Source organism: Seriola aureovittata, chromosome 15 (assembly GCF_021018895.1).
Source record: "Seriola aureovittata isolate HTS-2021-v1 ecotype China chromosome 15, ASM2101889v1, whole genome shotgun sequence".
Taxonomy (NCBI): domain Eukaryota; kingdom Metazoa; phylum Chordata; class Actinopteri; order Carangiformes; family Carangidae; genus Seriola; species Seriola aureovittata.
The window spans coordinates 18,220,706-18,233,499 of NC_079378.1; the positions used below are offsets into that span (position 1 = coordinate 18,220,706).

Here is a 12,794-nt window from a genome sequence, read left to right on the forward strand (position 1 = left end):
CAAATGAACATCATGGATGCTTTCAGTACATGATCGGACTGGCTGTGTTTCCAGAACCAGGACGCTCCGGTAACAACAGCTTCACCGTGTATCAGTTTATCAGTTTCTAAAGTCAGAGGTGTTGCTTCCCCTGTTGTGGAGATGCTCTGTTTTCCTTCTGGTAAAAGTGAACCGTTTTTTCTCACACCAGGGATAAAACACGGACAGGTGAGCAAACTGTTTGTAGCTACTTACTTTCAAAGTATCAACATTTTAGTCCAATGACCTAATGTCCAACATGAGCCTGTTCTACATGAACTCTAATATGTTCTGGTCAGCAGTTCTGTTGTACTGTCATTACAGCCTTAAAATGTTTGTATGTTTAATGTAAATTGGCAGTGAATGGATTTACAGCAGGCTTGTGTTTTTTTCACTGGGCAGTGGCAGCAGTGTATTACATAACAGTGTTGAGGGTGGGACTGTACAATCTTCCAGGGACCATTTTATCAAGTTCTTCCTGCTGCCTCATCCACATGTGCATGCCCTCATGTTTGCAGGAGGCTGACGAACACATGACGAACACTGCCACTCACACCATTAACCTACAACCATTAATTTACATCAACTCCATCGTAGATGACAGTGTTGTGTATTTCCTATTTAAACTATGTTAAAACATTTTACTGTTTACAAAAAACACACTTTCATATTACTGTTACTTGATTCATGTCCTGTAAACTATTTGTTTGGCCACAAATGAACTGATTCTTGATAATGTCTAAGAAGTAGCACGACAAGAAACTTGACGCAGAGGTCACAGTTCTGTCAGATATGCTCATTGCACTTCTTACATTTCTTTCTAAATTCACAAAGTGGATTGTTTTTCAGTAGCAGTGGATATGTGGACAACACCTGATCATAAATGACTTAAACTTCACAGTTGAATATAGAATTAAATTTCTCAGTGAAGTCTATTGTCCACGAAGTAGGCCTCACCTGTCATTTGGGACTGCAAGGTCCTTTGGGAGAAGCTAAACTTGTTTTCTGTTCACATTTGACTATAACACATCTTGGAAAGTGCTATGTCAATAATACAGCATCACATATTAAGTAGATGTGATCCAGTTTGAGAGCACCTTGCATTTAATTTGCCTATTAATGAGGAAAAAACAATTTTACTGTTGTATTGTACTTATTGAAGTATTTTAACCATATGAGTCCATATCATTGTTCAGATTGATATTAGTTTATCTAGTCATTATTATTTATTCAATCTCATCAAGGTCAAATCTCTTGCAGGAGAGATCTATTCATGCATCATTGCAGTAAGACAGGCCAGTAACACAAAACAATAACACAAACACGCATACAGACAGAAAAATAAAATATTCACAAGGATTATTAAATATATTAGTAAGAAGAATGTTGAAATCCCTCAAAGGCACAAGTGACATTTAACTTCAGTTTGTGTTGCAGTTTATTCCAGTAGGAAGGTCCATGTTACTGGAAACCAGTATGTGGGTCAGGGATGCTGATGCCTAGTATAGTGAACTGTATAATGGCTTTTTTTCTTTTGATAGTTGGAACAAGCTCTGTTCTGTATAAGAACCCAATTTAAGTTGTTATTTTTTGACCAAGTTGTTCAGCATGAGTAGGTAGGTAGCATATAGGGTAATCTGCTGTCTAACGAAATTCCTAGTTATTTACAAAGCTATGCCCTTATTGATTAGATTCCACTGAGAGAACAGATTGGAGTAGGAACAATAAAGTTACAAGTTCCTGTGAAATTCATACCTTTAAAAAACTAAACAAAGGCTGCAGGACATCGAACATAGACTGTAATCTGGACTGATTTTCAGTAGAGCTGATGGTATACAAACAGCTGTCCCTAAGGGCAAGGTACATACAACATAGAAAGCACAAACATTCAGGGAAATGCACAATAAATTCAAAAATGCTAAAAAAAAAAAATACGGAAGCACATACAAACAGAAAATACAGGCAACAAGTTTTGCTACACTGGAGCAATTCAGCGTCCCTGGAGTTTCTCAGGGTCGCTAGGTGGAGTGATGGACTTGATTTGGACAAGCAGCATACACATGCTTTTGCTTGTCCATCAGACTTTATATGCCGTCCCTAACCTAACCTCACGTAACCCGTTAAAAAGGTTTTAGGAAATAACCATTCAGGTGAGAAAGTAACTATTTACAATTTATGTGGTCGATTTATTCAAATAATTCCTGTTTGAAAATTTGTTCTGACATTTGTGGAGATGTGAGGACCCACCTGCCACTTGAGATTGGCGGTCATCTCAGCAGCTCGGAGTCCAGCAGCTGAGATGACCAGCTGCTCAATATGCGTCCAGGGCAAGCCCTTTGATAAAATATCTGTGGCTCTGATGCCTGTAGACTATTAATATATGTTAGAATTCCTTTTGGAAGATAACATTTGGTCTCAGAATTAAAATCTCTCTCTCTCTCTCTCTCTCTCTCTCTATCTATATATATATATATATATATATATATATATATATATATATATATATATATATGTATAATAAGTTTTGCTTTATTTGTTAATATGCATTACAGATTGGATAACTGATATTTTGCTAGATTTAATGCCAGTGAGATTTCTTCCCCCGAAAAAAGTCTGTTCATGGACCTTTTGAGTAAAAATAATTTTGTCATATTATGTAAGGTGCAGCACTGAAGTGTAGGTACCAGAGCTCAGCTGAGCTAAGTCCAGACTCCTGAGGACAGGACGAATAGCAGCGCTGTGACATCAAGAGCTCAGTTCTACAGTTAGTGAGTAAGAGTGAATGATTCACTGCAAGTGATGTGGTGTGAACAATTATTGAAATTCTCATCCTTCTCAGAGATCTGGTGACTTCATAAAACATTGACAGTGAATTCCAATAAGTCCAATTAAGTGAAAAACAATCTCCCCACTTTTTTCTAGTTTGAAAACCATGTCTTCACTTTTACAGGTGACTATCGCTAACATTCAGTTACATTGCTGTAAATACTTTGTTCAATTGTACATCATTTGCCTGTTTCCTGTCAGTCTACTGCAATATTCTGTTAAATATGCAGATTTAGTTTACTCTTAAATTGCAGTCTTCTTCTGCATTACTGGCAAACTGACCACACATCCTGCAGGAGGTTGTGATATTTGTCACATAATCAGTAACCCTTTCATCAAAACCGAATTGAGCAAGAAAAATAATAAATGTAGCCGCTAGTGGCAATTATCTGGGTCCAAGCAGCTAACAAGCATTTAATGAATTGCTATTGAATTTTTGCTGAAGCAGAACTTAAGCCAAGTGGGGTTTTGAACTTCTGACCTTGATATCCCCAGAGAAGGTGACTTACTGATTGTGCCACTGGGTAACCATGTGCTGCACATGCCTTCACACAAGTTTAGGCAATGACATCAGCCAAACCGGGGTATTTAGACCTAAAAAGAAAATCACACATCTTTCTACTGGTTTCAGAATTATCATCAAATAATTTGGTGACTTTGAATCCAACACAGAGCAAAAAAGAAAATGTTGTGCATAGAGTAAAAATTACAACAACATTATCAATATCACTGAGGACTCAGCGTTTGTCCAATCCAAACACTGCTTGAAACACTTGATATGTACCATCTAGGGAATGTCTGTTTCAATTTTGGTAGCATTTGAATGAAAACTTGTGGAGATATAGAAGTTAATTGATGAAAAAATATCAATATATATAGTGACGGACTTCTGAATTGACCACAGGTTACAGTGAAGCAAACTTTCATTATCATTCAGTGGATGTGCTGGAAAAGCTAACAAGGACAAAAACAATAGGGTTCCAGCAGCATTCACTGCTTGGACCCCTAAATATAGCTGCTAGCAGCAATTAACAGGGTCCAAGCAGCTCACAAGCATTTAAATACCACATGTATGAATTGCTATTGAATTTTTTGATGGGGGACTGATGAGGGCTTCTGGGCCATGTGGGGTTTCGAACCCCTGACCTTGGGGGACAATAGGGTTCGCTGCTGCTGGGACCACTAGTGATAATATTGAGAAATAAAACATTTTATTTGTATAGGACAAAACATACGTTACAAAGTTCAATGAAAGTAAACTAAATTAAGCAAAAATAATATAAACAATGAAATAAATATTAAAACAGAACAGGCAGAAAAGATCAAGAACAAATATAGTAAAACATTAAAAAGACAAAAGGCGATGATAAAAACAAATATCTATTTAATGTGTATAAATATATACATGCATATACTGTATACATGTGTATATTTGATTCACTGCACATACAGTATATGCTGTAATAATGATATTAATAATAATACTTTTTATTTATACAGAGCTTTTAAAGGCACTCATACGCTAGGGAAAAAAGCTGAGACAAAATAGGAGGGCGAAAAGCATCAGTGACAGAGCTGAGCGTTAGCTAAAAGCAACTTTAAAAAGATGAGTTTGTGTGGGGATGGGGTCAGAACATTTAATGTCCATTTGGAGAGAGGTGGTGGCTCTCCATATGTTTTAGACCTTTCAGTGTTAAATTACAGCTTGCTATCAGCAGGAGCCTCATGGACCAGCCTTTTGTGAAATAATGGGTGAAGTGTCATAGTACATGTGCCTGAAGTTGACACCATTATCCGGTACTCAGCAGAAAGCTGACTCGGCTCAGTACAGTGGAAAACCTGCAGACAGGAGACACATTAAAGGAAAAACCTGAAAAATGAGTGAGAAATAGGACGACAATGCCCCCATCCAAAGGGCACGAGGGTTCGCTGATGGTTTGATGAGGATGAAAATGATATGATAATATAATTATATATTGGCCCTCACAGTCACCAGATCTCAATCCAGGTGAACACCTATGGGAGATTTTGAAGTGATGTGTCACAGCGCTCTCCACCACCATTATCAAAATGCCAAATGAGGGAATAACACCTTACTGAGACACTTTATGTTGCTTTTTCCTTTCATTTGTGACCATTGTATGTTTACTAGCACTTCCACTTGGAAGCCATATTATATTATGTTATTGGCTGTTTCCAGATTAATGATTCTGTTATTGCGTTATGATAATGATTCTGACGTTTTGTGCTTATGCAAAAGTCTGTGTATCTCTTTGCTTTGATATTTAGAGATTTTGAATGCCAAAGGAACAGGGGCATTTTGGGGAGCGGGCTGCTCGTAGCGCCTCAAAGAATGCCAAGGATAAGAGTAACAGCGCCACTCTGCGGGCATCCCAGGGTGGCGCCCACATGGAGCAATCAGGAATGGGTGACATGAGCAACCACATGCTGCGCTGTGACTCAGAGAAGGACTCTGAAAAAGACTCTGGGTACTCAGGTAAGCAAAGGTCCATTTGGATGTATGGATTTCTTTAAATTAAAACATGTTCACAGAAAAATGGGAATGCTTTTCTATCTTTCATGATGCAATTAATTTGGTTTTTGCAGGTTTGGGGGAGAGGGGCCTTGCTAAGAGAGGTGATCAAGAACCTGATGGTCACTCTGGCTGAGCTCCAGAGAACCTGTGTGGAAACTTCCTCTGTTACCAAGGCCCTTCTCCCTCAGTTGCTCAGTTTGGCTGGGCGGCCAGTTCTGAAAGAGTCCTGGTTGCTCCAAATTTCCTCCATTTAAGAATTATGGAGGCCACTTTGCTCTTTGGAACCTTCAATGCCGCAGATATTTTGTGTAGCCTTCACCAGCAAAGGGTTTGAATACTTATGTCATTGTTATATTTCAGTTTTTACTTTCTTTTGTGGTTCATTTTTGTGTTTGTTGTTGATGTAGACGACCAGCGCAGCAGTGTGAGTGAGACTCACAGGGAGAGCAGCAAAAGCTTGAACAACAACAATAGTGTGAATTCTGCAGGCCACAACATGCCTCCTTATGAGGAGCTCACCCCCATTTACGTCATCAAAAACCTGGTAGTCAAGCCGGTGAGATATTCAGTTACACACACAACTTGCTTTTTTTTAGACATTCTGCTTTGTTGTCTCATAAACTGTGAGACTAAAGACACTGAAGTGCAATTGAACAAGGACTGAGTGACTGATTTAAAACACATTCAGTCAGCAGTCAGTACATGATTATTAAACTGTTTCTTAATAGTGTCCTTTGTTAGTTGTTGACACATCACAAACATAAATAAATTTTTCAACTGACTGATTAGCATTGCAATATAATTTTAAAAACTAAAATGAACTCTATATAACTACTGTATAATAGCAGGCCAAATTATATTACAAAACATTTGTTTAATAACTACTAACTACAGTTAACAAACAACCACTGGGTAAGGACACAAAGACCTGTACAATATATTGTAGTTTAGGGCTGTTACAGTTATTTCCATTGTTGATTAATTTAGCAATTATTTTGTAATTTGTTTAATCTTAGTTTTAATTCATTATTTGGTCTATTAAATGTCAGAAAAGGTGAAATATGTCCATCACAGTTTCTGGGAGTCCAAGGTCACATGTTCATGTCAAGTCAAGTCAAGTAACCATTTATTTGTATAGCGCCAATACAATGATAGTAATATTAATAATAGTGATAGTAGTGGCAGTAACAGCAAAAGTACTGTAATGGTAACTGTAATGCTCCTACTAATAAAAGTCATAATGAAATCTAATAACAGTGATAATAATTATTATTAATTATAGTAGAATTTAGCAGCAGGTGTTAAACAGGATCATGGGAGCAGTAGGTGGTTTGCAGTTGCAGATCCAGACTACAGCTCTGGAGGTGGGAGGACCTGCATAGAGTGACAGGAAAGGGGGGGTAGGAAGGAGAGAGAGAAGAAGAAGGGAGAGAGAGAGGCACACAGCCTTAGCGCTCATGTCTTGTTTGGTCTGAGCAACAGTTCAAAACCTAAAGATATTCAGTTTACTGTGATGTAAAGGCAGCAGATTTTCATATTGAAGACACTGGAATGAGAGAATGTTTGGTATTTCTTCCTGAAAGTACAGAGATTTTTCACTGAAAACAGCTGTCTGTTGCTGCTGGAAACCAAAACAATGAGCTGAAAAACACTAAAAAGCTGGATGTGTGATAATACTCTGTGAGGTACACTTTTCACGTTACACCATACATTACTACATCCATTACTAGATAGTCATTTGATCCATTTTTAATATAAAGATATCCATTATAACTGCTTTAAATATAAATATAATTTTGAGACTGTACTGGAGAGGTGGTGATTTATTTCTCTATTTTATACAGGTGCAATTGTGTTAGTGCATCCCCAGTATATTTGGAAAGCATATCAATAGTACAATGATGACATTATAGTTAATAGTTGGGGCAAATCAAAGTAATTTATTAGAATGATAACTGAAATTAAAATTTATCATGGGACTTTTTTGCCCCAAATTGAACCAGGTTATGAAAGATATAGGCATAAACAAAACAACAGCAATTTTAAAATAAATAAATAAATAAACTTTAAACAATTGGTATTAATGTTGGAGCACTTTCTGTGAGACTTGATTTGGGGTAACATGGTACAGGAATTGTTAAGTATTTGTAAATGTTTAACTGCTATGTTCTGTCAATATTTTTGTGAATTGTTTGCTATATTGGTTCAGGTCTTGTTGCCTCAGTTGTTTTATGTCTTGCTACTTATCTCTTTGTGACTTTAACTTCCTCCACATCCTCTGCTCTCTCCTTTACTCTGGTCTCTATTTGCTGCTCACATATAACCCTGTTTACAACCTCCTGGCGGTACAGTCTAGACCAGAACAGCTTCTGCATGGGCACCTGGCGTGGGGCGGGGGTTGGCACTCCCTTTCCAATGGCAAAGCACCCACCCAGCTCTTACTGATCCAACAGCCAGTAATACCTGCTCTCTCCGACACTACCCCAACTCCTTCATCCAGTCAAGCTGCACCTCCAGGTCATGTTAAGACAGGAGGCAGCCGCAGCAACCAGAACCACGGCAGCAAGAACTCATACCTGCCCATCCTGAATTCTTACCCTCGTATTGCCCCCCACCCCAGGAAGGAGAGCTATGAGGGCAAGGCTACCACATGGATGGAGGAGGTTAAGGAGAGTGGCAGTGAAGGCCAGAGCCGGAGCAAGAGAGTTTGCATTGAGGAACAGAAGAGGGAGGCTGTATCTACCACCAGTCACCTCCTGAAGCTGCAGCAGCATCAAAAAGAGGGTAGAGTCCATTCCTCTTCCCAGTATAAAGGCAGAGGAGAGCACAGCTCCTTTCCCATCCTATCTCACTCTCCACTACCCAGCCATGCATCCTCCACCACCCAACACAAGTCCTACCACTGCCACCCGAACTCGGGCTCCGACAACGTGGGCTCACCTTCCATCTCCAGCTCCCAGACACCCTCACCTCCTTCTTCCTCTGACTCCCCCTCATCATCCTCTCCTCCCTCTTCATCTCCCTCTTCCTCCACGGCTCACAGCCCATGTCGCCTGGCTCCAGACAGCTCGTCCACACGCCAACGCCGTTTCTTCAATACAGCCGAGATCCTGAACCAGTCGGGCCTGCTGGCCATCACGCTACGAACCAAGGAGCTGCTGAAGCAGAATGTCGCCACAGAGAGAGAAATTACCCAACTCCGTCAGCACACCCATCTCCTGTGCCAGGTAGCCCAGGCCAGCCAGAGCAGGTGTAACAATGGCTCAGATAGTCTCGACAAACTCCTCCAATCCATGACCGAGTCAGACTCTTACCCCAACTTAGACTTAAATCAGCTGAAAGCACTCAGCAGCTGCCATAAACAGAGGAAAACTAGAACTGAGGAAGACAAAGAGAAAGATAACAACAAGAGAACCACAAAGACACACAATGACCTACTGCAGGTGGTGTCTTTACGCACAATAGATGATGGAACATCACCACCCTCGCCGCTGTTTGCCCCCTCACCAGACACAGAAGAAACACACCATGGTGACAATCCTCTAGACGCTGTCTCTGTTTCTTCTCCCAGGTCTGTTCCTGAACAGGGACGCAAACAAGAAGTCATGGCAAGAACTTAAGTGATCTCACTATGTTGCCAGAGAGCTCGACGCATAATAACTATCTCCTCTAGCTTCCTGTGGAAGAGGACATCGATCTGTAATGACTGCCAGGGAAATTTGGACTTAGCAATACAGGAGAGCATGGCTTTTTGAGCAATTTAACATGTATGTGAAAAATTAATAGAGCTGGTTGAAAGTTTAGAATGATGGTTTTATGATTTAGATCTACACACATGATTTAAACTTGTGTATGACTGATTGTGTATTTTTATTTTTTGCTGATGCCAGGTGCCCATTTTTCAAACATATTTTTTATTCATTCAGGTGGTGACATACACAGTCAGTGATGGATGTCCTACATGTGACAAGAACCAGTGAGACAACTGAAACATGTCTACAGAGAAATAGAAATCATGAGTCATGTTCTGTTATTATCATCACTCAGGGTTGTTGAGGAGATTTCCAGCATTTATAAGCTGGTAACAGTCTTTTGCTTTAATGTTTTGCTTTTAAGATATTGACAGAAGAAAATACCATTAGTTAGTTATTAGAGTGTTTTATGATTTCTTTGGCTCAGTTTTCACCAAATAATTTCAGTGTGCAAGCCTTTTAATGCAAAGAGGAAAACTCTCTGAATTCTTCCCTTTAAATACAAAATGCTGTCCTTATATACAGAGTGAACAGTCCATCACATGCCCAGTCCTGAGAACACCTCCTATCAGTTCCAGAGAAGAGATTACTGAATCATCCTTACGCTGCATCATATCAAATACTAACTTCCACATAGCACATCTTTTGTTTCTCATCACTTTTTGTATAATCTTAACCAAATTATCACTGTTTTGATGAAAATTAGTTATTATTTGACAGAATATTTTGATAATCACCATTTTATTTATAAAATCAACAATGATTCAAATTCAGTAATAAACATAATTTGTAGAGATGCTCAGATAAACTGATGTGAAGCTGTGCAGTGTATCATGTCATACCATATCATTTCATATGCCATCAGAGTTTTGCAAATTGTGAATTTTGTGCCAAAGCAAACGTAAAATATTGTAATTAAAGTATATGTGGCAGTTCAGGTGAGATAACACAGTACCTGCTGTATTCACAATCCAAATTTGATTAGCTGTCTTTGCAAAATTGAAAAAATATGACTGTTTTCATGCTATTTTTGACTGGGGAATTCTTAGTTTTTGTTACAAACAGATGTGTTCTGTTTTAATGTTGGTGCATGTTACATCATGTATGTTCACAGTCTAAGTGCACAGACAGTGTTAACCATTAGACCTCCAGTTGTGACTTTTTGAGATTTGGCTCAACTGTGAACCCTGTAACACCATAGACAGCAGTTTTTGTCTGTTTCACACCTGAATGGCTGATAGATCTGCGGATGTGTCTGCAGATCATGGTCTGGTACAAGCATGTCAAATTGATCATCTATACTTGCCCATGATCACTTGGGACATCCAGTCAGACATCCTGTGGGACTGACATTTTTACAGAGTTGTTGTATGGTCTTGCTCGGTAATGCATTATTGTGGATTATTTGCATTTTTTTCCTCAGTCATTTTTGAATGAGGAGTGCGTGCGTGTGTGCGTACGTGCATGCGAGCGTGTAGAGGTCTGTAATGTATTAGCTTGTAGATATTAATACAAATTTAATTATAGATTTATTTAATTATATCTAGATTGATTGTAGATGTGGGACATTGATCTTCATTACTGTCTAATAAATCATAATCAGGGGTATGGCAAAAGAAATGGGCTCTTCACACGTTCTCAGATACAAACTTAAACAATAAATCTGCTCTGACTCATGAAGACATCTATTGAGATTGTGTCTTTCATCCTTTTGTTGTAAACTTTGGCATGAGACTTTCACATTTTCTCCTTGTGAGACAGATGAAAGGGGCTTTAACGAGACATCAGATGTCTTCAGCAGAAGTATTGATTGATGCCTTGATGCATAGACAATTACAAATGTTAACAGGTTAACTAATGTAATGTCTTATGGAAAGGGTATTAACCCTCGGTTTCTTACATATCACCAACTATATTCCCATATAAAGCTATTCCGTATACATTTATTACATTCATGTGTGAAAATTGTACTGGATACCTAAAACTAAGACTTCTGTCTTAATAAGGACAATTCATACGATCTGTCCTTGGAATTTTAAGGTGCTTCATGGCTCCCTAAACTTGCCATCATTAAGAAGCCCTATTGTAGAAATTATTTCATTCATTCATTTTCTACCGCTTATCCTCTAGTAGGGTCGCGGGGGGGCTGGAGCCTATCCCAGCATCTTTTCGGGCGAGAGGCAGGGTACGCCCTGGACAGGTCGCCAGTCCATCGCAGGGCAAACACATAGAGACGGACAACCATTCACACTCACAGCCACACCCATGGTCAATTTAGAGTATCCAATTAGCCTAGTCCCCATTTTGCATGTCTTTGGACTGTGGGAGGAAGCCGGAGTGCCCGGAGAGAACCCACACTTGCACGGGGAGAACATGCAAACTCCACACAGAAAGATCCCACGGCCGAGCCGGGACTCGAACCCGGAACCTTCTTGCTGTGAGGCGACAGCGCTAACCACTGCAGGCCCGTGCAGCCCTTGTAGAAATTAGTTCATGCCTTTTATCTATATTTGTATTTAGAGAGGTGACGGAAGACATTATTATGTTTTAAAAGCTTTGATTCAATGAACATTGTTGTGAGCATCACCTACATTTTGTATACATTCAGTGTTGTTATTTTATTGTGGAGATGTTAAATTATTGCATATTTAGCCTGGTATTACAGCCTGTTATCTACCATTTTGGGGTTAGAGCCCTGTTGGTTTTTGCTCAGGTTTATTGTTATTATTTGTCTTCGGCGATGGCAAGATCGGTCAACATTCACAAAAGGCAGGGCTTAGCTAATATTGGCCATAACACATTAACCATTGGTCCGATCACCATAAAACTTGGTCCATATCTTTGGGCCGCGACAGGGACAGGGAGTAAGCCTACCAAAGCATTTTGATACTGCCCTCTAGGCGGTGCCAAAAAATACGTACCTCAGAATCTGGTGAACAGATTTTCATAAAAATTGGTACGCGAATTGTGGAGGCGGGTATTAAAGAAAATCTGAAGTGCCATATTGATTGATGAAAGGGGACGGGGCCTATTCATCAATATGTTCCATCTTAAGCCTTTGCTCAATTTGCAGAGAGCTGGAACAAGCCAGACACATGAAAATTATGATCATAAATGGTGTGTTAATGCTTGACAAAAAATATGATCCCATTCAGCCATATGGTGGTGCTATACTAAAAAGAGTCAAAATTGTAAAAAATTAGAAATGCTGCCCCCACCACACTGAGACCCATCATCTTCAAATGTACCTCTCAGCTACAGGTTAGTATTCTCTACAAAAAGCCACTGTGATAATAACAACTACCATTATGGATTTTGAGCTAATTGGCATAACATTAAAAACAGTAAAATTAATAGAACTTTTCGTATTTTTACTTTATCAATACCAAATTTGGTATACAGTCTTGGGTGAAAGAGAATGACAATTCTATTACAAATGAGCCAGATCGGTCGAAAAATGTGGCGCCAATAGACAAAAATATCTGCAAAAGGCAGGGCTTTGCTATGTTGGCCATAACTAATAGAACATTTGTTCGATCATCATAAATCTTGGTAGATATCTTCAGGTTGTTATGGGGAGTAGGTCTGCTGAAGCATTAAGTAGCTGAAATTCAGCTCCTTCTCTCAGTGGAGCCCAAAACAGTGAGAACCCGCGCATTGCC

At 39.3% G+C, this 12,794-nt stretch overlaps 2 protein-coding genes across 3 annotated transcripts in view; one reads left to right on the plus strand and one right to left on the minus strand.

Moving 5' to 3' along the window:
• LOC130182379 (CLOCK-interacting pacemaker-like) lies at positions 1 to 10,820 on the plus strand. Of its 2 annotated transcripts, XM_056397268.1 has the most exons (5): positions 1 to 207; positions 2,680 to 2,786; positions 5,134 to 5,341; positions 5,788 to 5,936; positions 7,732 to 10,820. In XM_056397268.1, the coding sequence occupies exons 3-5, from the start codon at positions 5,143 to 5,145 to the stop codon at positions 8,998 to 9,000; spliced, it is 1,617 nt and encodes a 538-aa protein (XP_056253243.1). In that variant the 5' UTR covers positions 1 to 207; positions 2,680 to 2,786; positions 5,134 to 5,142; the 3' UTR covers positions 9,001 to 10,820. The 2 variants fall into 2 exon arrangements, with proteins under 2 accessions (XP_056253243.1, XP_056253241.1); XM_056397266.1 differs by lacking the exon at positions 2,680 to 2,786.
• LOC130182378 (trichohyalin-like) overlaps positions 6,716 to 12,794 on the minus strand; it is a 25,616-nt gene continuing 19,537 nt past the window's right edge. The window contains exon 5 of the mRNA XM_056397265.1: positions 6,716 to 6,754. Coding sequence (XP_056253240.1) covers positions 6,731 to 6,754 — 24 coding nt within the window. The 3' untranslated portion in view covers positions 6,716 to 6,730. The remainder of the gene's footprint in view (positions 6,755 to 12,794) is intronic.